This window comes from Haliotis rufescens, unplaced genomic scaffold (assembly GCF_023055435.1).
Source record: "Haliotis rufescens isolate VD_foot unplaced genomic scaffold, xgHalRufe1.0.p SCAF_9, whole genome shotgun sequence".
NCBI lineage: Eukaryota > Metazoa > Mollusca > Gastropoda > Lepetellida > Haliotidae > Haliotis > Haliotis rufescens.
This window is the reverse complement of record NW_025964383.1, coordinates 23,758,295-23,785,477: the sequence shown is the minus strand read 5'-3', so window position 1 is coordinate 23,785,477 and position 27,183 is coordinate 23,758,295. Positions and strand designations below refer to the sequence as shown.

General features: G+C 42.6%; 1 protein-coding gene across 1 annotated transcript; it reads right to left on the bottom strand.

Annotated features, from left to right (window-relative positions):
- Positions 1 to 2,227: 2,227 nt before the first annotated feature.
- On the bottom strand, positions 2,228 to 10,147 carry LOC124116947 (thialysine N-epsilon-acetyltransferase-like). The gene is made up of 5 exons (XM_046478600.2): positions 9,917 to 10,147; positions 8,235 to 8,280; positions 6,516 to 6,587; positions 5,141 to 5,286; positions 2,228 to 3,540 (listed from the first exon to the last, which is right to left on the bottom strand). The coding sequence occupies exons 1-5, from the start codon at positions 9,980 to 9,982 to the stop codon at positions 3,355 to 3,357; spliced, it is 516 nt and encodes a 171-aa protein (XP_046334556.2). The 5' UTR covers positions 9,983 to 10,147; the 3' UTR covers positions 2,228 to 3,354.
- Positions 10,148 to 27,183: the final 17,036 nt, after the last annotated feature.

Genomic DNA, 27,183 nt, shown 5'->3' with positions numbered 1-27,183 from the left:
CTTTGGCATTTGCACATTCAGTTGAGAAAAATTGATCATGCCTCAATTAACATTGGAACGGACAGAAAGGGCAATGGGAATGTTGTATATAGGGACAACCCATGTTGCTTGGGTAATGCGCTGTTCGAGAAGGACGATACTGAGGTTAGTCAGTCGGTTTAAGCAGACAGGTGGCAGACCACCCCTGAGCTTCACCTTAGGAACAGATACCTCACAGTGACGTCATCGGGACGGCATGCCCTTGGTCATCTTAACGCTGCACGCTACATGAATGAAGTGTTAACGCCAGTTGTACAGCCATTTCTTCAGAGTCACCGCAAACGTTTTTCCAGCAAGATAACGCCACGCCTCATACAGCCCGCATTACCAGAGCATTTTTCATTTTTTTCAATGGGACCACCTGGGACGACAGATAAGACAACGTCAACCACGTCGACCAGAGACAAGAGTATCGCTAGCACAGGCATTGCAGTCAGAATGGCGTCTGATCCCTGTGTACGTCATTAGGCGAGTGACTTTCTCTGCTCGGCGCCGTCATTCGTCAACACTCGCCCCTTTCCGTAACCTGCAAGAAGACTCGTCCCCCTATCGATGAATATTATATGCGAAAATACGTCGAACCAATCAGAATGCGCGTATGATTTCAAGTTCTTCGTCAAAGAATCCCTCAGAAATAATTTCTGTTTTTACATATGTCTTGCATCTGAAAATATACCCAAGACGCAGTTAAATGTGTTCAATCATAATATATAATTTCGCATGTCCTGATGTGCTTTAAATTGCATCTGAAATATCCATAATATATGGAGAAATATATGTGAATCATTGCGCAACGAGTTGAAAATGGCCTCGAGAGGGGCACGAGTCGCTATTCGGCTTGTCCCGGAATAACACGAGTTGGTCACGAATGCGGCGCCGTGTCTGAGCCTGCATCGAAGCTGGTGAAGGATACACCCGATGTTGACTGAATGGTTGCTTTTTCTTACATTTTGACAGTGGCGGCTCATTTTTATTGGTGATCGAATACTGGACAGTTAACCTTCATCGAAAAACATGTCCATAAAATGAATTTCTTCCAATGGATTTGTCAATGTTTTTGCAAACATGTTGTAAAATGACCCTGTTTTAAAATACATCAATCACCGTAAAAAATATAGGTTTGTTATTTTATGGCCTTGAAAATATAAGAGGTGACGTTTCTTATGTCCTTGAGTTTATTACATCGGTGTCGTCATGCGCAAGGGCGGTCGGGTAGCCTAGTGGTTAAAGCGTTCGCTCGTCACTCCAAATGGGTTCGATTCCCGACATGGGTACAATGTGTGAAGCCCATTTCTGGTGTCCCCCGCCGTGATATTGCTGGAATATTGCTAAAAGCGGCGTAAAACCATACTCACTCGCACTCGTCATGCGCAAAGTGTATCGTGTACAAAACACATCGAGCGAAGGTTTGTTCTGCGAATGTCTGAAACTGGTTGGCACGCCATGAATGATTGTATCTTTGTCTGACAACTTTACAATGCCTCCCTTTATTGCCCCCAAGAAAAGTGCAGGCCCCACACCTTGCCCCGGGAACTCGTCAGCTACATATATATCCATTGCAGTAACGTTGCCATGTCTTGTGACAAACCTTATGAAGAGCCTTGATCCTGATCCTTGAGCCTGGACACTAGTAGCTCTTGTTGGTTGTTACACCACACAGAGTTTCACGACGAGGTACTATTTAAGCACCGTATTCGACGTAATAAGCGCCCCGCCCTAATAAGCGCCCACGGCGATATTTGCTAATATATTGGCTAGTGAACAATCCCACTTAGCACCCCTTCCGATTGATCAATGTACACAACACTTATTTATTCGCGTATAATACGCACTCGTGTGTTATATGCACCCTTAATTATGGGCAATTAAATTCTGGAAAAATGTATCTTACGTATGTAAACATTTCAGGCTGTCAGCATAAACCACAAAATTTATCTTTCAACCCTGTTTTTTTTCCACCAAAATAATATTCTAATAAGAGCCCCCTATTTCTAATTTTGAGAGCTCCCTGGGCGCTTATTACGTCGACTACGGTATATGCTGTCTCTGTAAACGTCGGACCAAAGCTCTATATATTCCATAGCACGTCCCACGTCTATCTATGCCAGATGTGCATCATTCAATGCATTTACGCTTTATTTCATCTTTATCTTTGTAACACGGTACAAACAAATTGAAACAAAACATATCTAATACATTATTTATCTCATTGTCTATGAATATGTTCTCTCGGACTAAAAACTGTCACGTGTAACAAATGTAAGATCACTATTTGACACAACCCATTAACAGGTAGGTGTCTACCATCAGAATACACTTCAACAATGCAGCTGACAGGGTTTTGTATCAACAGAATGAACCCACTACCGGTCTCAGTATGGGTGCGGGCGGTCGGGTAGCCTAGTGGTTAAAGCGTTCGCTCGTCACGCCGAAGGCCTGGGTTCGATTCCCGACATGGGTACAATGTGTGAGGCCCATTTCTGGTGTCCTCCGCCGTGATATTGCTGGAATATTGCTAAAAGCGGCGTTAAACCAGACTCACTCACTCACTCAGTATGGGTGCATGACGGGGCTTGATAACACATGTCCCTGCTTTATTACATGAGCACCATGCGTATATAAACGATTTACTGCTGTCTTTGGTGTGGTGTTCTGTGGGGTAGACACATCTGGAGGTGATAACCTGAGTTCAAATTCGTCATCATGTGGTGAGGACAAAGAGGCAAGTAGTCTGATGATATACAACACAGGACATAGTTGGGTTCAATGCCGCTTCGACCAGCAAGTCAGTAATATGACGTCGTGTCAAGTGGGAGCACAACTTTGACGAGACCCATGATCCCGGGAAGTGGTAGAGAAACCAAGAATCATAATCAAAACTAATTTAGGATTCGAGCCATGGACAGCGTATCCTGGTACATCTAAGGAAAACAACTCTGAATAGCGATTTCCCATCAGTTTAGACCACTTGGCCACTCGTGAAGCAAAACACCTATGAACACGATGAAACCCGTCTAAATACCATATCTCTCAACCCCATTATGGTATCTCAGCTACAAAAACACTAACAGGAACAAACAACTTAAGGATGTTAGTTTAAAAGCACAAACGCCGCCATATTGTCATTGTTTTGAAGACTGAGTTGGGTTCAATGGCGCTTCGACCAGCAAGTCAGTAATATAACCTATAGGAAGATGTGGAGACCCGTCTAAATACCATATCTCTCCAGCCCATTAAGGTATCTCAGCTACGAAAACCCAAACAAGAACAAAACAACCTGTTGCATGTCTGTGTAAAAACACAAACGCCATATTGTTATTGTTTTGAAGACTCCAAAATTTCAGCAGCAGTTCTAATCGCGCCCTTTGTCAACCGGAACACTTTGAAGCCTCTCTCTTCATACATATCCTGTGCATGTATTTTCTTATAAAACTGTAGTGCAGGAGGGTTCCAAGTTCTCCCCATCCACTGAAGTCGGGGGCAGTGTTTGGCCTCTGCAATCTGAAGGAAGAAATGTTCTGAAATGTAGGTGCATGTGAATAACACGCTTTATCTCCCCTTACATTAAAATACTAGTTTCTGACTTGTAAAGGAGCGGGCAATTATTTTCCCTGCAGCAAACGCTTAGTCGGGGTACAAATTTCATGCAGCTCGCTGACAAATCATTTGGAACACATCTTAGGTAACTTACCTATCTCACTTTAGTATCGTTTAGTTTCTGAAATGAACCGATTTTTATCCGAATGCTTTGGGTAAAGGGAAGTGACTGGGTTCGTGTACGTCGTCTGTTACGAGTTTTGCTAATTCAGTGAAACTGTCGACAGATTCCGGACCTAAATGAATGAGGTGAGGTGAAATTGGGTTTAACGTCGGGTCCAAGATTATTGCACTTATATAGCGACGTGCATGCACGTGTGTGTGGCTGCTTGTACTAGACCGGACTGATGCCGATTTATAGTGGTAGCCCACTGAGTTACCATGTCGCAGTTTAACATGAATACCCCACTCAGACACAGTAAACTGACTCCGAACCGACAAGTCCTTGCTTTAACCCCTTAATGCCGAGCGCCGGACAGGGTAACAACAAGTACCATCTTTTAACGTCTTTTGGTATGACGCGGCCAGGGATCGAACCCCGGACCTTCCGCTCTCGGGGCGGACGCTCTACCACTAGACCACGGAGGCGGTCCTAAATGAATGAACGCCGGTGAGATACATTCGTTGTCAACCGATCTCTCGGGGCATCTGGACCCATGTACCCTGTGTGTGAGCCTATGTACACCTAGCCGTCTTGTTACATCACACAATATACCCTCGAGGTCGGTTGACAACTTATACTGTCACTGGTACCCCCTGAGTTACATAATGTGTGGACCCGTGAAGATTCCGGGGTAGAATAGGTATTCAGCAACCCATGCTTGCCGTAAAAGGCGACTATGCTTGTCGTAAAAGGCGATGAACGGGATCGGGTGGTCAGGGTCGCTGACTTGGTTGATGCATGTCATCAATCCCAATTGCGTGGATCGATGCTCATGATATTAATAACTGGATTGTCTGGTTCAGACTCGATTATTTTCAGACCGCCGTCATAAAGCTGAGTGCGGCGTTAAACAACAAACAAACAAACAAACAAAACATCATGTGTGCCTATCACGTCCACATAACAGCCAACCCTACACCAAGGCAGACTCAGTAACTGCCATCTCTGCATACAGTGAGTTCGAGACTACCACTACCCGAAGAAGGGAGTTTGTTGTTTTGCGTCACAGAAAGCAATATTCCAGCTATACCACGGCAGCCTGTGAATAACGGAGTCTGGACCAGTTAAATAACAATGGCTGAAAAGACCAGCAACGTCTCACGCCGTCGGGGCATTATGACATTTATCAACCTCATGTTAGTCTCATCTTAAGACAAGCACTGACAAATGGGTTCAATTCTACTCTCCCACCAATAGTATTATATCGGTGTCGTCATGCGCATAGTATATTTTGTACAAACCGCTTCGAGCGTAGGAGGTTTGTTATGTAAATGTCTGTTGAAACTGGTGGACATGCCATGTGTGATTGTGATCTTTTTCGGACAGCGCTACAATGCCTACCTTTATTGCTTCCAAGAAAAGTGCAGACCCGATTCCTTGCCTCCTGAACCCGTCAGCTACATATATATCCTCTATATATAATACTTGTCCAATCCATGTACTGTAAAACCAGATATACACCAGGACTGCGATCAACTCTTTTGGACCTTATTTTGTAAGACAACAAAATAAAAAAAGTTAGTGTCACGAAAATGTGTAATGTGTTTGTCATACTTTAACATAGACTTACGATAGTCGTAAGATCGCATTATGGAACGGGACCCTGATTGTTAAAGGACATGTTAACCGTTTTTTAAGAGGCGTTCCGCTTATACTTTCAATGGTTTTATATGACAGTGTATTTTATTGTTTAACAATCATTGTAAATGTGTTGCATTGTTTCTGTTGGGATTCGGTAAACGTTCACTGCATTGCGTTTGGGCATTGATCAGTCGTCAGGAAGTTACTATATTTAGATGCTAGTATGTTGTGTAAACTTCCGGTCCGGCATTCCCCGGACGTTGATAGTATGTTAATTCTGTAATGTTCTATGTGGCGAGGGCAAGGTATAGAAATTTTCAGTAGCTTGCTAAATTGTATATGAGGGGACGATGGCGAGTTTACGTATCTCTCACGCATTTCATCGCTTCGGAACCAGCTTTCATGTGAGGATCGATCATAATGCCTGATTCTCTGCCAAGCCCATCTCGGAAGCTTGACCACTGTCGCCGCTGGATGAATAAATATTTCCATCACCAACTATTGCTATCACCACTATATTTTTCTCTTTGACACTGACCACTGTCATCATATTATTTATTGCCATTGAATATTGTTCGACCACTCTATTCTTTACTGCCATTGTAATTGTTGTGCAGTAGATTGTATTGATTTGTGATCTTAGTGAATTGTGTAATACATTTGTTGATCGTATACCACTTAATGATTTCACACGTTATTTTGAGTAAAGATTTCTGGATTAACATACTGTTTCAATCTGGGAATCGACACGCACCAATGGAATTACATCGCCACCCTTGAGTTTGAATGTTCTCGCAGAGATCCTGAGTGTGTGGCTTACAGTTCTTCAGTTAAATAATAATGTGTCAGCTTAAAGTAGAGGAACCCTTAAGTACTCCATAGGGACTGGTCATTTATTAAAGGGGTGTGGGGCGGTGCAATAACATTTGTTAGTTATCATTTTGCTCCCCCATCCCTCACCCGAACGTAGTTCCGATAATGGGTGACACCCCCTCCCCCCTCGCTGTGAATTTTTTTCATGACTCCCCTCCACCCTTTCCCCTTAACCTGACTGGCACTTTAATAAAATGATATAAAATATAATAATATCAAAACAGTTTTGGACAACGTGGTTTGGTCTAAGAGGAATACGTACGTGTCTGCGTCGGGGAATCAACGACTAAACAATGGAACTTTCTGTCTTCTCCAAAGCCATCTCTTCTGAATCCTGGAAGCCGATACATTAGAGTGAATGAGTTGGGCTTAAAGCTGTTTTTAACAGTCTGTTTTTTAACGGCGTATTAGCTTACATGGTCGGAGAGAGTCACGTGACATAGGTCCAAGACGTTTAGACTGGGAATGGCGCTGGCAAAGCAAGGATATTAATTCGAGCTCACCATCAATACATCCTGGATCAACTAAGGGAGGCAACCCTGCGAGTTGTTGCAACCTATTCACTATGAATAAAGTGATCACAGAAGATATCACAGAAAGTGATAAATCAATAAGACTCGCATAGTTGTTATGCATCCCTCTAAACAATATAACATTGTACAGTGAAAACCTGATACTCCACACCCTGCTTTTCAAGAAGCGTCTACGCATAGTTTAAGCGATATTAGTACCGATGATTCGTTAATCCGGATTTTACTGGCAAATACACTGTCCGGGTTAACGAGGTTCCCTTTGCATTTACCCCACAAAACTGTAGGCATGATATTTACTAAAACTAGAAACAATAAGCGTAAAGGTACAAACAAAGAAATATTGTAGTTTCGACATCTTACAAAACCCCTGAAGATCCGGGTAAGAATTGGTCTTGAGCAACCCATGCTTGGCGACTAACAGGATCGGGTGGTCAGGCCAGCTGACTTGGGTTGATGTATGTAATCGTATTCCAATTGCTTAGATTGATGCCCATGACGTCAATCACTTGATTGTCTGTTCGAATATTTAGTGACTGCTGTCATATAACTGGAATATTACTGATTGCGGCGTTAAACAACAAATACACAAACAAACATCTTACTATCTTAATTACCTCGACAATAACGCCTTACACTTTAGTTTCAGTTATCGGTGGATACAAGTCTTTTGTTGGTGATGCAGTCTTACCTACATGACGTTTGAGCTGTCGAAAATCACCCTGGGTAAAAATTTTTTGTTCAGGTTTCAATGTTAGGAAAAACGCTTTTTGAACATGTCCAGTTTTACAATCCTGTTGATGTAAGTCTCAACAACTCAAAGTGTTGAAAAATCGATCAAAACTGCATTCTAATTCTTATGAACGCGGCCAGCCTCCGTGGTCTAGTGGTAGAGCGTCTGCCCGGAGAGCGGAAGGTCCGGGGTTCGGTTCGACGTTAAAAGATAGTACTTGTTGTTACCCTGTCTGGCGCTCGACATTAAGGGTCGAAAACAAGGAATGGTCGACTTAGAGTCAGTATATTGTGTCTGAGTGGGGTATTCACGTTAAACTGCGGCATGGTATCTCAGTGGGTTACCCCTATAAATCGGCATCAGTCCGGACTAGTACAAGCAGTCACACACACACACACACGTACATGCACGTCGCTATATAAGTGCAATAATCTTGGACCCGACGTTAAACCCAATTTCACCTCACCTCACCACTGACCTTACACGTTTGTTAAGTAGGGCTGGGTAAGCCAGCACAGGTAGGCGACTTTTAACCTATTCAATATGTCATCTCTACGGTCCATGACACTGAATAAAAGCATGCATGGAATCACCAAAGGTATTTTCTCCTACCCTTGGTGAGTCAAATGAACCAATGGAGTCGATATATCTGAAAGGTAAACTCGTGTGTCCATGTACGATTGGTGTAACTTTTAGAGATAGTGTAAGTTTTTCTTACTATCTATGTCCATTCTAAATTGACTGTTGGAAAGGCTCGCCAGTTCCTGAAAATACAAACAGAATCACATTAGGGCACAATAGTGAGGATACGTGTCTCACAGTGAAGTCGTATTGAGAGTGAGTGAGTGAGTATGGTTTTACGCCGCTTTTAGCAATATTCCAGCAATATCACGGCGGGGGACACCAGAAATGGGCTTCACACATTGTACCCAATGTACGCGAACGTCTCCTTGTGCAAGACCCTAGTGTCTATGGTAAAGGGGGCGGTCGGGTAGCCTAGTGGTTAAAGCGTTCGCTCGTCACGCCGAAGACCCGGGTTCGAATCCCGACATGGGTACAATTTGTGAAGCCCATTTCTGGTGTCCCCGCCGTGATATTGTTGGAATATTGCTAAAAGCGGCGTAAAATCGTACTCACTCACACACTCACTCACTATGGTAAAGGTCAGGATGATATACAAATTCATACCGTGAAGCGTAGAGCACACGTTTCCCATATCGCAAACACCTGGTGCACATTCATATGGTGAACACATGGTGGCATTAGTAAGGATGCTATACACATTCATATGGTGAACACATGGTGGCATTAGTAAGGATGCTATACACATTCATATGGTGAACACCTGGTGGCATTAGTAAGGATGCTATACACATTCATATGGTGAACACATGGTGGCATTAGTAAGGATGCTATACACATTCATATGGTGAACACATGGTGGCATTAGTAAGGATGCTATACACATTCATATGGTGAACACATGGTGGCATTAGTAAGGATGCTATACACATTCATATGGTGAACACATGGTGGCATTAGTAAGGATGCTATACACATTCATATGGTGAACACATGGTGGCATTAGTAAGGATGATATACACATTCATATGGTGAACACCTGCTGCCTTTAGTAAAGGATGATATACACATTTATTCCGCGAACTGCAGGTGTCTATAGTAGAGTACACGTTTCAAGTCAGCGGTTGTATTATATTACTAATATAGAGACGTTTGAATTAATTTTGTTTCTTTTCATATTTTGCTTGAATTCATTTGGATTTTCTCCCTGACATATGGCGCTCTCTTTTGAGACGGCCTCGATTTGGTGAGAGTTCATAACAGATGGTCGTTCCTATCTAGTTTCATAGATAGATGTCAAATCTCTTAAAGACTATACGTGAGAAACAAATGAATCATTTAGCAAAAGAATATATTCATCTTATACGAATTTATATGACTTCATATACGAATTTACAGAAGATAACATTATTCCAGCCGAATAATAACATTAATAAGAAATGTCATCTAATTAATGAAACCGCTACCACTGCGTTGTTGCTTCTATACAACTGTGAAAGACCATCATTTTGTTTGGATAATAGGTATTTTGTCAGGTTCAGCTGCAAAAAAACTCCAGATATCACGTTCATTAAAACGATGAGCCAAATTAATAATAATTTTTTAAAGCATTTTCAAGGACAATATATTTTTTCTGATAAAATCCCAGTTGATAGTGTCAACATCATCACTCTTATCACCTGAATTATTAACCAGGTATTTTGCGTGATCGTCGAAAGACGTGCGTTTGACTCATCGACTAAACTTCCCCGATATGCTAGCTTGTGGTACAACAACCAGCGAATCTTAAATGTCATACACATTGAGTATTGCTCTCACCCGTAACAGACGTAGAACCTCCTCGCCGTCCTCCTCGACGGCAGCACGGACGGTGTTGTTGGACATGGTTGCATCTACACGTATCCCACGGGTGCATCCCCAGTCTGTGCCCCCAATCTGTGCTCCACCCCTTAAATGCGCGGTCTCGCCTGGAAACTCCCTTCGAAGAGCTTACTCTGTACAGGAAAAGTAGAATACGTAGGTGAGTCAGGCTCCTCGCAGCGATAGCCCGTTCGCGGAGCTCTCTATACTATCGCCACCAGTCAAAACTCCCCACTGTGATAGGTGGCCACAACCATGCTTGGAGTTGAACTCGCAGCCGAATGACTGTTATGTTTACAAACAAGTGACGACTGTCGTGACGCCGAATACATTTACCCCTGCTAAAATTACTTTCTTTGTTTGCCAATTTGAATTTCTATTTCGTTAAAACTATCGTGTTATTGATATAGTAAGAATGTAAGGGAGAAGTTGGTTAATTTTCTGTTCGTCTGCAATCTCGAACCAATCTGATTATATACAAACAACAAAGTAAATTCAACTGGAAAACATGGTCAGTCGTAAACCTTTTCAAAATTCACTATGATTGCATTCCCAAAGACATAAACAAAAGTATGAACGTTACTACATTTGGGGTTAGAGGCCAAATTTCAAGATCCTTGTAATGGCCGCGCCCACACTGGTGGCAGCGAAGTTACCGAGAGTGTAACGAAGGTGTCGCGCGCTGGGAAGGAGCTTGGTAGTTGAGTGTTTAAAGGGAGATAACCGAGTTCGATCACTTACTCAGCCTGCAGTGGTGTCCTGATATTGCCTGGGTCAGTGTAGCGCCAGCGCTGCATACCCGGGAAACCAGACTGACTCACTTCGGGCCTTCCACAGGGAACTGACACCCCGTGACATAACTGAATACTGTTAAACCCAACTCACTCCCTCACACTAAGTGTCTCCTCTTGATTTTTTTGTTTGTTTGTTGTTTAACGCCGACCTCAGCAATATTCCAGCTATGACGGCGCCCTATAAATAATCGAGTCTGGACCAGACAATCCAGTGATGACATCATCAACCAAGTCAGCGAGTCTGACCATCCGATCCCGTTAGTCGCCTTTTACGACAAGCATAGTCGCCTTTAACGGCAAGCATGGGTTGCCCGGATCTTCCCGGGTAGATCTAATGATTGAAATGTTATTAACATTTACCGATTTTGTTGATGGAGAAACAATAATTCTATTAGCATAGGGAAAGAGTGATCAACGTCTACTGACAAAATATTTTTCTATATATAATATAATAATATATAATACTGTCCGCGACATGAGTAACAATAAAACAGTTATAACATTACCTTCACATGGTGCCTTTTTTAGGAGAGTGCGTTGAGGCACGTACCATGATTGGAAGTAGAAACACGCGGAAACCTCCTATTAGTTGCTGTCATGTTGATGCAAACTGATACTCCGCATAGTTGTTCCCTTATTAAACTAGGTGAGGTGAAAATGGGTTTAACGTCGCGTCCAAGATTATTGCACTTATATAGCGACGTGCACACGTGTGTGTGTTTGTTGCTGCTTGTACTAGTCCGGACTGATGCCGATTATAGTACTAGTGCACTGAGATACCATGCCGAAGTTTAACATGAATACCCCACTCAGACACAGTATACTTACTCTGAGCCTACCAGTCCTTGTTCTAGCCCCGTAATGCCGAGCGCCAGACAGGGTAACAACAAGTATCATCTTTTAACGTCTTTTGGTATGACGCGGCCTGGGATCGAACCATGGACCTTCCGCTCTCCGGGCGGACGCTCTACCACTAGACCACGGAGGCGGTCCCTTATTAAACTAGGGACGTCACGCCGAAGACCCGGGTTCGATTCCCGACATGGGTACAATGTGTGAAGCCCATTTCTGGTGTCCACCGCCGTGATATTGCTGGAATATTGCTAAAAGCGGCGTAAAATCATACTCACTCACTTACTCCTTATTAAACTATGTCAACAGATATTCCTTTGCTTTCATTTCCGATAAGCTGCATGCTGGTTCTTAAGATATGCATTTCTTCCTTGAGCTTATGTTTGTTTGTTTGTTGTTTGACGTCGCACATTCCAGCTATATGGCGGCGGTCGGTAGATAATCGAGTCTGGACCAGACAACTCACAAGCCTACACCTGAAGTCTGTCTACACCTGAAGTCTACACCTGAAGTCTGTCTACACCTGAAGTCTACACCTGAAGTCTGTCTACACCTGAAGTCTGTCTACACCTGAAGTCTACACCTGAAGTCTGTCTACACCCGAAGTCTACACCTGAAGTCTACCTACACCTGAAGTCTACACCTGAAGTCTGTCTACACCCGAAGTCTACACCTGAAGTCTGTCTACACCTGAAGTCTGTCTACACCTGAAGTCTACACTTGAAGTCTGTCTACACCTGAAGTCTACCTACACCTGAAGTCTACACCTGAAGTCTGTCTAAACCCGAAGTCTACACCTGAAGTCTACCTACACCTGAAGTCTACACCTGAAGTCTGTCTAAACCCGAAGTCTACACCTGAAGTCTACACCTGAAGTCTACACCTAAAGTCTGTCTACGCCTGAAGTCTGTCTAAGCCTGAAGTCTGTCTACGCCTGAAGCCTGTCTACGCCTGAAGTCTGTCTACGCCTGAAGTCTACACCTGAAGTCTGTCTACACCTGAAGTCTGTCTACGCCTGAAGTCTGTCTACGCCTGAAGCTTGTCTACGCCTGAAGTCTGTCTACACCTAGAGTCTGTCTACGCCTGAAGTCTGTCTACGCCTTTAAGTCTGTCTACGCCTGAAGTCTGTCTACGCCTGAAGTCTGTCTATGCCTGAAGTCTACACCTGAAGTCTGTCTACACCTGAAGTCTGTCTACACCCGAAGTCTACACCTGAAGTCTACCTACACCTGAAGTCTACACCTGAAGTCTGTCTACACCCGAAGTCTACACCTGAAGTCTGTCTACACCTGAAGTCTGTCTACACCTGAAGTCTACACTTGAAGTCTGTCTACACCTGAAGTCTACCTACACCTGAAGTCTACACCTGAAGTCTGTCTAAACCCGAAGTCTACACCTGAAGTCTACCTACACCTGAAGTCTACACCTGAAGTCTGTCTAAACCCGAAGTCTACACCTGAAGTCTACACCTGAAGTCTACACCTAAAGTCTGTCTACGCCTGAAGTCTGTCTACGCCTGAAGTCTGTCTACGCCTGAAGCCTGTCTACGCCTGAAGTCTGTCTACGCCTGAAGTCTACACCTGAAGTCTGTCTACACCTGAAGTCTGTCTACGCCTGAAGTCTGTCTACGCCTGAAGTTTGTCTACGCCTGAAGTCTGTCTACACCTAGAGTCTGTCTACGCCTGAAGTCTGTCTACGCCTTTAAGTCTGTCTACGCCTGAAGTCTGTCTAAGCCTGAAGTCTGTCTATGCCTGAAGTCTACACCTGAAGTCTGTCTACACCTGAAGTCTACCTACACCTGAAGTCTACACCTGAAGTCTGTCTAAACCCGAAGTCTACACCTGAAGTCTACCTACACCTGAAGTCTACACCTGAAGTCTGTCTAAACCCGAAGTCTACACCTGAAGTCTACACCTGAAGTCTACACCTAAAGTCTGTCTACGCCTGAAGTCTGTCTACGCCTGAAGTCTGTCTACGCCTGAAGCCTGTCTACGCCTGAAGTCTGTCTACGCCTGAAGTCCACCTACACCTGAAGTCTACACCTGAAGTCTGTCTACACCTGAAGTCTGTCTACGCCTGAAGTCTGTCTACGCCTGAAGTTTGTCTACGCCTGAAGTCTGTCTACGCCTGAAGTTTGTCTACGCCTGAAGTCTGTCTACACCTAGAGTCTGTCTACGCCTGAAGTCTGTCTACGCCTTTAAGTCTGTCTACGCCTGAAGTCTGTCTACGCCTGAAGTCTGTCTATGCCTGAAGTCTGTCTACGCCTGAAGTCTGTCTACGCCTGAAGTCTGTCTACGCCTGAAGTCTGTCTACACCTGAAGTCTGTCTACGCCTGAAGTCTGTCTATGCCTGAAGTCTGTCTACGCCTGAAGTCTGTCTACGCCTGAAGTCTGTCTACACCTGAAGACTGTCTACACCTGAAGTCTGTCTACACAACTGTAAGAAATATAATACGCGAGCAGCTATTAGTACCCTAATGTACATCACACCTTTACAAACTTAGCACTTTGATATTATTTACAGTGTGAGCATGTATTTATAATTTGATATTAGCAGTGTCAATTTCACAATTACGATGGAAATTATTTACAATGAATCTGATAAATTAAGAATACTAAATATTGCACGAAACGTCAGTGGTTTATGATTGAAAAGATTGTATTAGTATTATTGCAAATGACACAGAAATGATATTTTGTAATTTGAAGTTGGTATTTGTATCTGTGAATGGCTTGTTCTTTCTTTGTATTTCAATACATATAGTTTCTTGGGGTTTCCATTTTACCATTCATTGATGTTGGTTGGTAAAACAAACACAACCCAGAATTTTGTGTAAATAAAAAACTCAGCCTCAAATAAGTCTCCACTGCAATATGGCCATGCTCATCAGTACAGAGTATTTCGTGAGCAAAGCCATAATCTTTGACATCCTGACATGAGCATGATAGAAAATATGCCTGTGACACTTATCTATTATTAATCATTTCAAGTGAGTGAGTGAGTTGGGTTTAACGCCACTTTTTTAACAGTATTCCAGTTATATCATGGCGTGTCAGCTTAATGTGGGAGGAAAGCCCGAAGTGATGCAGGTCTTAGACGTTTACCACTTCGGTGAAACCCACGAGCACGGGTATGGTGCTGACAAACCTAGAAACATAATCGGGGCGAACTGGGATTCGAACCCACAATCATAGGCTTCTGGTGCGCCCAAGGGACGCAACTCTGCACAGCGAATCGCGGCGCCTTAGAATACTGGGCCACCCGTGCCCCCTTAATCCTTCAGAGCGTCAGTTGTCAGACAGTATTCGCGTATGCCAACCACGGCAATCAATGCACGGACCTTCTCGACGAAGGGAAGAAGATGTGATACGTCTTATCAGAAGAAATGGGATTAAACGCCATTTCCCTCAGGAGGACTGTACTATTAAACTGATCCTTGTTATGAGGGCGACCTGGTTGTGCTCTAATATGACAGTCAAGGTTATCCCACAAGCCATAAGAGTTCTACAGGTGATAGGTCTGGTGATTGTGCTGGCCAAGGCAGGGTGTTTTATGGGGCCTAGTGTTATTCTCTTGAAACAGGGTCTGCCCTGTTCTGTTGCAAGAAAGGAAGAACAACAGGGAAGATAGACTGGTCAATGTAATGTTGTCGAGGGGCGTTTCCTTCCAAAATCACCAGATCTGTCTTGACTTGGCTACAGATGCAGCATTGACAGGACTAATGATGCTGCATTGCAGGACTAATGATGTCGCAATGACTTGGCTGCAGATGCTGCCTTGACAGGGCTACAATTGCTGCCACCTCCAAATGTTTCGTCATCTTCCATGCACCAACGTTCTCCTTGTCGGAGGTTGACACTAATTCTTCCATCTGTCAGGAAAAGCTTGAATCTGCTCTCTCCTGTGAACATGACTCTTGGTCAGTTTCTGTTCTGCCAGTGTTGCAGTTTCAGCGTTACGTCTCGTAAGCTCTGATATTGTACCGACGCGGTCTTCTGGACACTGTCCAGCGACTGACAGGATGACTATCTCAACTGATGACGTCATGCGCCTGGTGACTATCAGTCCACAGCCAAAACTCATTGAGACGTAGCATACCAACAACTTGTTCTTGCTGCTGTAGTGTTAATCTTAGCACTAACTATCAAATCGTCCACCCCCTATGTAAATATATCAGCATGTATATGCATAAATTAAATCAATACCTTCATTTGATGAAGGGACCCTGAAAAGTCGATACAAAGAATAAAGTGGTTGTCATTCATAAAAGCGTCTCACGTATTCATTATCTGTGAGCGTCATACCAAAAGACGTTAAAAGATGGTACTTGTTGTTACCCTGTCTGGCGCTCGGCATTAAGGGGCTAGTAACAAGGACTGGTCGGCTCTGAGTCAGTATACTTTGTCTGAGTGGGGTATTCATGTTAAACTGCGGCATGGTATCTCAGTGGGCTAGCACTATAAATCGGCATCAGTCCGGACTACAAGCAGCCACACACACACACATGTGCATGCACGTCGCTATATTAGTGCAATAATCTTGGACGCGACGTTAAACCCCATTTCACCTCACCTCACATTATCTGTGATGTTTCATTTTCGATTTGTCCTGGGTGGTTTCTAAGAGACCCTATTGCAATAACCCTCATGCAAGAAATATGCTGTATGGTTGTGTGTAGGCCAGAGGCCTTACACTGAGTAAAATGTCTCTCTGTCCGTCTGTCCGTCAGTCCGTCCCGTCCGTCCGTCCGTCTGTATTTTCTTCTCGTTTGTTAAACATGAATATAGTATACATCGAATACATACATATTATAATATATTAGCTAATATTAAGGACACACATGAAAATCCTGTATGTGTACCTGCAGGCATTGTTGCTCAGTGGTAAAGGTTGCACATATTTTGTGAGTAAAGATATTGATATTGTTCACTGGGAAGACCCAGAGTAACATCAGTAAGGGAAAACACAATTTCCCCGTAGAAGACTATCTGTAGGAACGGTAAGGAACCGTCTCGTGGCGTCGGGTTAGCATGCCCGCAGACCAGTTAAACAGCCAGTATTAACTGATCGAAACATCAATGAACGTCTTCAGTGGTGTGGAGAACGGAGACATTGGAATCTAGATTCTTGGGACAAAAGTATTTTTGGGGACGAGTGCAGAGTGTTATTGCATGTTGTGGATGGACGGGTCCGAGTTTGGAGACAAAAAAAACCATGCAATGTGCGCCAAAAAACATTTTTGAATGTCCACTCCGTGATGGATCCGTTATGATATGTTATGATATAGGGTGTCATTCCATTCGACTGTAAATTGGATCTGGTCACCGTATGTGGTATCCTAAACGGACAAAGGTATAAAAATCAACCCCTGGATCCAGTTGTGGTTCCTCATTTTCACAACCACCCATTGAGGACAAGGCCTGAGAACATAAACAATAATGCCGGCCACACAGCTCAGGGGCCGTGATAGAGTTTAATACTCCGCCAGGGGGCCATTACAACCTTGCCGTGGCCTGGTCGTAGCCCGGATCCTAATTCAACAGAGTCCCTGTATGACATTAATGGGCGACATATCCGACCTTGAGATCCCCCAGTCCAGACTGTGGCAGAACCAGATGCTGTTTAACATCAAGAGTGGAAGCGTTTGCCACAACTGACAATTCAACGTATGATCCAGAGCAGGAGACCGAGGATCCAGCCAGTGATTGCTGCACATGGTACCTATATACGTTACTGGGGAGCTTCAGCCTGACCCTTTCTTGACATAAGGAATGACATTTCTTGGACCCACCAAATGAGTTGCACTGACATTTGAGTGACGGGCAAACATCTTTGATATATGTTACTTTTTCAAAATTTATACATTTGTAGCCCCTCCGTAAAAGGCAGCTTTTTTCTTGAACTTTCAACGTTTATTTTCCGCAATAAATGGAATTCATTTTGTTTTGTTTACATCTCCGGGAAGTCATAGGTCGTGTTCATCATTAAAACTGCAGGCTCATTGTCAATACCATATCTAAGTCTCTTTTCTAACACAATGATTACTCAGATGAAGCCACAATAAATTACATATTACATGTTCACGCCTCCCTATCAAACTCCCCACATAATATCATTGTAAACTGCCAGTTCCTTCAGACAAAGCAAATAGCTACGAGTGTTGCTTTGTTCTTCCGCTTGATTAAATGATAAAAACAGGGTCAGGCATGACCAACAATCAGCAGAATACGGTGTCCCCCATAATCTGTTCTTAAGCATAATACAGTACAGGTTAGACAAACTTCTTAATGGACATAAAAGAGGGGTTAAAAGGTGAACATTCTTATAGATAATTAAACTAAATAAATAAACAAAATAAGTAATTACATAAATAATAAATAGAAATTTGAGTTATATGAAACCAATATTTATGTAAATTAAACTTTTCTGATTAAATATGGATGCTAGTATATATCTGACTATACGGATATCCTTAGTGCACATTTACTGTTCTTCTGGGGTGTATTTCGTATGGCCTGTAGTTCTTATAGGACTTGGGGGCACGGGTGGCCCAGTCGTCTAAGGCGCCGCGATTTGCTGTGCAGTGTTGCGTCACTTGGGCACGCCAGAAACCTATGATCGTGGGTTCGAATCCCGGTTCGCCCCGATTATGTTTCTAGGTTTGTCAGCACGATACCCGTGCTCGTGGGTTTCACCGAAGTGCTAAACGTCTGAGACCTGCATCATTTCGGGTTTTCCTCCCACATTAAGCTGACTTGTCGTGATATAACTGTAATACTGTTAAAAGCGGCGTTAAACCCAACTCACTCACTCACTCACTCTTATGGGACTCCGCCAGGGTCAGTCCATTATGTAACAGAGGGATCAGCCAGTTGGGATTACATAATCTGTGGTTTTTTCGGGTTGTTGTTCTTTTGGCTTGTCCTTCTTATTGGAGTGAGCCAAGGATACCACAACACATTTGCTACTGGTGAAATTGACAGTTCTGAACCTGTTGCTGATTAACACCTGTCATTCCAAATCATTCTCCGTGTTAGTAACAAACTTGTCAATGTGTAAATCACCTCAGTCGACTGTTCCTGAACACATTCGTCTAGACCACCTTGTTCACAAAAATATTAAAATTAAAATGCCTCCGGGCTTCACTTTTGTTTTAAAATGGGACTGAAAAGTTAATAATTAATTCACTGTGGGCCTTAAATTTGGTGAATATTACGTCTATATGACATTTCAATCTGAAAGTATTATCTTACCTCAACCATTGGTACTAATATGTGCCACAGTTCTCTTTGTGGTTGTGCTACCCGCAACAAAGTCGCCTGATCGATCAGTTACAGAGCTATCTATTGATATACCACAAGGGTGTACATACTTCATACAGCTGCAGCGTCTGACTTGGGGAAAGAAGATGTATTCATGCTCGCGGGATGTGCAACAGATTCCTAGTGAGCACTCAAACGGGTTTAATGCGTGGAAGAATGCGACCGCGGTGTGTCTACTCGCTGTAGTTGGTTGTTTGGTTGTTGTTAAACGCCGCACTCAGCAATATTCCACCTACATGACGGCGGCCTGTAAATAATCGAGTCTGGACAATCCAGTGATTGACATCATGAGCATCGATCCACGCAATTGGGATACGATGACATACATCAACCAAGTCAACAAGCCTGACCACCCGATCCCGTTAGTCGCCCCTTACGACAAGCATAGTCGCCTTTTACAGCAAGCATTAAATGAGAACTTGAGAATTATGTACCGAGTATGGGGTTTGTGGTGGTATTTCTTCATATTGTGAATGTTAATCTGTAAAATGTCAGTGATATGGTGGATGTTTGACGTATAGTTATTGTGCTTTTTGTGTTCGACTAAGAAATAACTTTGGCTTAGGCCCTTCTTGGAATGGAATATTCGGAGTAGAATATAAAATGTGAATGTTTCATTTTGGGTATGGAATATTTTAACTACGTAAAGGAATATTCAGTGTAACGCATCAATTATTGTAAAAGATATACTTCTTTTGGTGTAATAAATCACTCATCAACTACAATTAGTTTCTTTATTACCCATATGGTTAACAATAACTGTGCAAATATCACTTCACACGCACTAATGTTTTGTTTACGTCACCCGACGGCATTTTTAACATCCTTTGAATCTTTGTTTGTTTGTTGTTTAACGCCACTCAGCAATATTCCAGCTATATGACGGCGGTGTGTAAATAGTTTAGTCTGGACCAGACAATCCAGTGATTGACATCATTAGCATCGATCCACGCAATTGGAATACGATAACATACATCAACCAAGTCATCGAGCCTGACCACCCGATCCCGTTAGTCGCCTCTTAAGACAAGCATGGGTTGTTGAAAACCTATTCCAACCAGTTCTGATCAGTGCATTTCCTAAAGGGTGGCTCAACAGAGTTAAGAAATATGGGTGAGAAAGAAATCTTTATCCTCGCATGGGTGTTGTACTGACTTTACGAAACTCTTGTAAGAATTCACAACACATCTGTATTCTACACATGCTCGTATAATAATCTCTATTTATAAACATATAAAAGACGTGAGTTTGGTTGTAGTTTCGTGGCTGTCTGGTATTAAGATACTGGGTTATATTGAGATCTTTACGGTGTGAAGCACCAGTGGTAAACTAGAACCACTGCACGTGTTTTCTCCATACATCTGGCCCTGCTACATGTATAAACAAGATTTATTATATCAGGCATAACCAAAATAAAATATTCTTCTTCTCATAACCATCCTTGGTATTACCCTTATAAGTGCACTTGCAACGGTCGTTATCGTAATTTGAAGCCGTGTGTCTGTTATGGGCCGGGAACGCCACATTTGAATAGCAGATAGTCCCGGGAACGCCAAATACATAATTTGAGGGGTTCTGCTGTTGGTATAGACTGACTTCTAGTCTCTGAAATGAATATATTTTACAGATAAACAGTTGTAAAATTATTAGGTATGAATTATAATGAAAAGGATTCCAGAGACTTTCTTCATTCTCCGATCCTACAGTAATCTAGACTTGCCAAATGTTGTAGACTTGCATTGGCTGTATTGGGTATATTTATTTTATGGCCTGTGTGACAGACTGCTGTTGGTACCGCAAACGCCATATTAATGGATAAGCCGTGAATGTGTACCGTTATATCATATAAACGATACATAGACAAATACATTAATAGAAATACGTTTTATGATATAAACAAGCTATTCAGAAGTAGTACAAATACCTCAAATGCATTTTTAAAAATACAGTTGATTTAAACAGATGACGGGAATATCAATTTACAACACATTAACGGTGAGTCTGCTTCCGATAACATGTTGTTTATCGCTGACTTGGTTGATGCATGTCATCGATCCCAATTGCTTAGATCGATGCTCATGATGTCAATCACTGGATTGTCTGGTCCAGACTCGATTATTTACAGACCGCCGTCATATAGCTGGAATATTGCTGAGTGCGGCGTTAAACAACAAACCTACCAACCAACATGTTGTTTGTACCCTTATATCGAGGGTAGAATAAGTCTTCGGCATCCCATGCCTGCCGTAAAAGGCGATTATGCTTGTCGTAAGCGGGATTGGGTGGTCAGGTTTAGTTAATGCATGTCATCGTATCCCAATTGCGTAGATCGATGCTCATGATGTCAATCATTAGATTTTCTATTTCCAGACTCGTTTATTTACAGACCGCCGTCATATAGCTGGAATATTGCTGAGTGCGGCGTTAAACAACAAACCTACCAACCAGCATGTTGTTTGTACCCTTATATCGAGGGTAGAATAAGTCTTCGGCATCCCATGCCTGCCGTAAAAGGCGATTATGCTTGTCGTAAGCGGGATTGGGTGGTCAGGCTTAGTTAATGCATGTCATCGTATCCCAATTGCGTAGATCGATGCTCATGATGTCAATCATTAGATTTTCTATTTCCAGACTCGAGTTTTTACAGATCGACGTCATATAGATGGAATATTGCTGAGTGCAAACAAACAAACAAACAAACAAACAAACATGTTGTTTGTGAACATTCATCTCGCGATGTAGTGCATGTAGTGCAAAACAGCCCTGTGACCAATGAGCCGTGCATGAACGGTCAAATTAAACAGGTCTATCAATCAAGAAGCCGGATGTCATCAATAAGCCATTTTGGGGCCCATTAGTGTGTCATTCTTGTTTTGAACGTTCGTGAAAGGGAAACGAGCAGCGATGGAAGAGTTACAGCTCATACAGCACCGTAGACACGTCAACAAGATCAATATTTATCACCTGAAATTACCGAGCAAAGACAGGCAAAAGGTTTGCGTTCGATCAAGCAATTTGTGGCGCATATGTTTGCTAATGTATTTGTTTATTCAATAGTTTGAGATAATTCATAATAAATTGTAAGTAATGGCAATATATTACAAGTATACTGACAACCGAACCACCATCTGATCACTTTGGTCGGTATAGGCTGCCACTGTACTGAAGTCCTTCTCAATGCGCCAAGGAACGAGCGAGGTAAATGGCATTGAACCAATAGCAATATTTACCTAACACTTCGAAAGGTGCTGACAAGTGCATATATACATGGTGAAGTGCAGACTACACGATACACATAGATTGTTATGTGGTTGTATGGCGGTGGGGTAGCCTAGTGGTTAAAGTGCTCGCTCATCGCGCTGAAGTCACGGATTCGATTCCAGTTGTAGCTCATGATGTGGACATATTGCTTGTGGGATTATAGTGTGATCGCCCTCTCTTTATATTGTGAAGAGTCTTTATATTGTGAAGTTCGCCGCGATATTGTTTTTAGGTTTGTGAGCACCAAACGCGCGCGGGTGGATTTCAAGAAAAACGTTAATGTCTAAGACATATCAAGTTGACACGCCCTGATATAACTGGAACACTTTTTGAATTTTTAAATCGACGTTAAGCTCACTCACTCACTCACTTCTGATTCTGATACTGAATAACGTATTTCTTGCCACCGCTTGTGTAGGTGTGAAGGGAGGGTTTTTTTTATAGAAAACGTTTTTCCTTGTGAAATTTAACTTGGATAAGAAAATTAGAAATGAATAATCTTACTCAAAAAAGTGGGTGAGTGAGTGAGGTTTTACGCCGCTTTTAGCAATTTTCCAGCAATATCACGGCGGGGGATACCAGAAATGGGCTTCACACATTGTACCCATGTCGGGAATCGAACCCGGGTCTTCGGCGTGACGAACTAACGCTTTAACCACTAGGCTACCCGACCGCCCCTGCATAAAAAAGTAAGTACATATGTATTGCCTGACTCCGAATAGGAGTGCTCAAACCAGACAATCAAGTGATCTGTAAACCAAAAAATAGTGACACGGTAGTGACTTTACTAATTTTGTTGACACGAGATGCACACAGACAACACGTGAGTCACACGGTATAAATTACGGGAGCGCTTGCTGCAAGTGCACCTTATATACAATGACAGTTGCAAGGCGGGGGGGGGGGGGGGGGGGGGGGGGGGGGGGCGGGCAAATAAGATTATTCATTTCTAATTCAACTTAACTTTCCCAAGGAAAAATGTTTACTATAACCCCCCCCCCCCCCCGGGGGCTGGCTACGGCACTGGGTTGTCTGGCAAGAGCGTTCTTGTTTGTACAAGAATAGGCAATCGGCGAAGCACTGTTCTACTATATATAATATTCAGCCTGTAACCAGTCCAATATGGACCCAACAGTGGTCGATCAATCCCATTACTCGCGTAAAAACCCCCATTTAATATGGATGACCAACGATTTACAAATCCTCGATTATCCAGTGTATCTATATCCTTGTCTCATTCACCACCACATATTCGTTTCGAAAATGACGTCAAAATGTCCATCTATCCTATATCTAATATAGCACAGAATTTCCCTCGCTCATGACAGTAATTTGATTGGACGTCTATTTTTAGTGTCATTCGAATCGGGCTCAAACGAAGCTGCGGTTGCGAATTGGTACTGGGTATTTGTCATAATAACATGAAGATATGATACACTGGACAATCGATGATGTTAAAAGCGTTGGGTAGGGAATTTGGGTCAACCGGTAACCACACATGCCCTAGGAGAGAATTACACCACTGCTACAAGCTAATTTGCATATCACGTGACAGGACTTTTCTCTTCTTTGTGAACAAACGCGCTAATTCTGAAATCAGAGCAGACTGGCCTAATGGAAGCTTTTCGGTGCATTTTAATATGGCTTGCAAACGCATAATCAACTTTAACCGAAAGTTAGAATAATTGTGTTTGAGTCCAACTCCTAGCACAACGAACAAGATTCGAACCCATACGACGACGTTGTGTTTGATTATCTCATGCCTAAATACCCAGAACAACAGATGTTTGTGGCCATTTCCCCAAATAATACAAAGAAATCGAATATGCGTTTTCATGGTGTTTAGACGACAGCACGTGGAGCTGTATGAACTGTGTAAACGAAGGGTAAATTCGCAAATGGAACTTATTGTTAACGTCAAAGGATATTTTCAATGACATTTAGCTATTTTATAAACAAATGTATGTAACTGTGTAGACATTTAATTTTAAAAATAAAATAGATGAAAAACGTGCGTAATATGTTGAATGGACTGGGTGAGATGTGACGGAGGTGGTGGTGGTGGTGGGTAGACCGCAAGATATAGGAGATGGGATACAGGAGGCGCTGCTCGGGCTACAAAAAGCAAGGGGAGACAATTGGGAGCCCCGTATGGAATATACAAAGTAGCAACCTATGCCTATGCCTGAACCGACCGAGCTCCATCCCATAGTTGATTGTATGTACCTGTACCTGAGCCTCGAGGGACGTTCCTCGTGATATCCATCAATGGTTTGTCTGGTCCAGATTCTTTTATGTACAGGCCGCCCGTGATATCGCCGAAACATTGCCAGCTGCGGAGTTCAACAACAAACACAAAAATGGGGGAAAATCATACGGAAGGCAGATATGATTATAGTCTGTTATGAATAGATGGACAATTATGAACGTGTTATGATGAAAACATGTGTTAGAGGGATAAACGTATTTTCTTCATTTTATTACTCCGATTGAAACTACCGATAGCCCGTCGTGCTGTTTGAACACGTAATGGACATCGGTCATTTTCTCACCTTACATTAAAACAATATCTTCTGATTGGTTAAGGGGCGGGCAGGCATTTCCATGTAGCCCACTGAGAAATCAATCGGAGCATATCGTGGGTAACTTGCATATCTCGAATAAATAGCGTTGAGTTGAAAAGATGTTTATCTGAGTGCATTGGGTAAAGGGAAGTAACTCAGTTCGTTTGCGTCGTCTGCTACCTGTCCTCATGGCTGAACCAGAGCCTTTTATTCAATGAAGTTTTTGACATATATTCCGGGGCTGTATGAATTAATGTCGGTGAGATAAATTCGTGGTCGACCGATCCCTCGGGGCATGTGATGTGACGTACACTGTGTGTGAGCCTTATGCACCATATAACCCCCGAGGGGGGCACGGGTGGCCCAGTCGTCTAAGGCGCCGCGATTCGCTGTGCAGAGTTGCGTCCCCTTGACACGCCAGAAACCTATGATTGTGGGTTCGAATCCCGGTTCGCCCCGATTATGTTTCTAGGTTTGTCATCACCATACCCGTGCTCGTGGGTTTCACCGAAGTGGTAAACGTCTGAGACCTGCATCACTTCGGGCTTTCCTCCCACATTAAGCTGACACGCCGCGATATAACTGGAATATTGTTAAAAGCGGCGTTAAACCCAACTCACTCACTAACTCACTATAACCCCCGAGATCGGTTGACAACTTCTAATGTACACCTACATATAGCAGCCCTTAACAAGACATCGATAAATGTGCGAATTCTGGGAAAGAATATAAGTCCCCTGCATTTATAGGTACCGTATGTCATAAGAGGCGACCAACTTGATCGGGTGGTCAGGCTCTGTGACTTGGTTGATGACGTGGATCGTTGCTCATGACATCAATCACTGCATCGTTTGGACTTGATTATTTACAGGACGTTGTCATGTAGCTGGAATATTGGCGACTGTGGTGTTAAACAACGAACAATAATGATGAGATTTGCCATTTGGCTCCGATGTTACAAGGAACCGTTCTCGAGTGTTTCAGTAGCAACATTCATAGAGGTAATATTCATATCTGCCATCTCATGTGAAAATAATGGCTGCAAACGTCGAGGTGCACTATTTCAACACTGTAATTTGTCGAGAAAAATGATAGCGCTTATTGTACTATGATTAATAGTTTAGTGTGGAAGAACCTTTTAAATGACTGAAGCGGTGGTAAAATATTGCTAAGTCTAATAGCAAAACTTACGAAAGTTGACGATCTGATTCATCTTCCGTCGAACTTTCATATATTTCTAACTATTAGAGATACATTTGTGTATAGACCCAGGACAACGCCACACCAAATTGGCATCTGCAAAGAGCAAAGTAAAACACTCTTCGGAGTCTTCGCCGTTTTTTAACTGAAACGTGGAAGCCGTTGATTTGTCTCCAGACCTGTCTCTATCGATCGGTCCCGAAATTTAAACTTGGACCTGTAATAAGTATGTGATTTGAAACTGTCAAAGTTGTTCTCAAACATAATTTCAAGTAGATGACATAGGTATCTTTACCCCGATTCATCAAACAAACGAGCAATGAATGCCTCGTGTTTGACGCGTAAGAACAATGCACATTGTTTGACGTCAGATTTTTTTAAATGACGTCATCCGTTAGTTTGTGACGTCATCCCATAGATGTTGCAGGTGCTTGCCAACTGAATATATTGTGTTGGGGATTTGCTTTACACTAAACTTGCTAAAAGCATTACTAATAATTTGGGTTTTGTTTGTTTTTAACGCCGCACGCAGCAATATTCCAGCTACATGACAGCGATCTGTAAATAATCGAGTCTGGACCAGACAATCCAGTAATTGATACCATGAGCATCGATGCACGCAATTGCGATACGATGACGAGCCAGATCATGACCACCCGATTCCGTTAGTCGTATTTTACGATAAGCATGGGTTGCTGAGGACAAAATATAGGGTTAAATGAATGCATAGTGGATATCGTGTGCAAAACCATTCATCAATTGGTTATATGTAATAATATAAGTAATAATAATATACGTGACGTCATCATACTGCCTATGCATACTCGTCTGGATATATACACTTGATACTGAATTGTTTGAATTTTATTCAAATTTAACTCACATGATATAAGGTATTTCCTTTTTAGGGATATTTTCTGTATTAATTTTGCTTGTAGGTCGTTATTCAACGTAGATGTAGACTATGCAAATACATGAAACAAGATTGGATGATTTGGGGCACATTTTACATAGGCCTCAAAACTGAAAGATCCAATCTTGCATGAATCAATTTAACTTTAATCTGTTTATCGACATACTATCAAGTAAAAACCAATGGGAACATTATGCGTCTGTTACAATATCGATGTTAAATAACTTTATATACATATTTACACGAAGAATGGGAAGTGCACATAATAACAGCGTGAGCCGGTATGAGTCAGGAAGACAGCCCAACTCTCGTCTGATCA

Excerpts from the sequence above, each read along its gene's own strand:
- LOC124116947 (XM_046478600.2), bottom strand. The coding sequence starts at position 9,982 with ATGTCCAACAACACCGTCCGTGCTGCCGTCGAGGAGGACGGCGAGGAG. Across the intron at positions 8,281-9,916 it reads AGGTTCTACGTCTGTTACGG|GAACTGGCGAGCCTTTCCAA; the intron begins GTGAGAGCAATA and ends TTGTATTTTCAG. Across the intron at positions 3,541-5,140 it reads TTTTCTTGGAAGCAATAAAG|ATTGCAGAGGCCAAACACTG; the intron begins GTAGGCATTGTA and ends TTCTTCCTTCAG.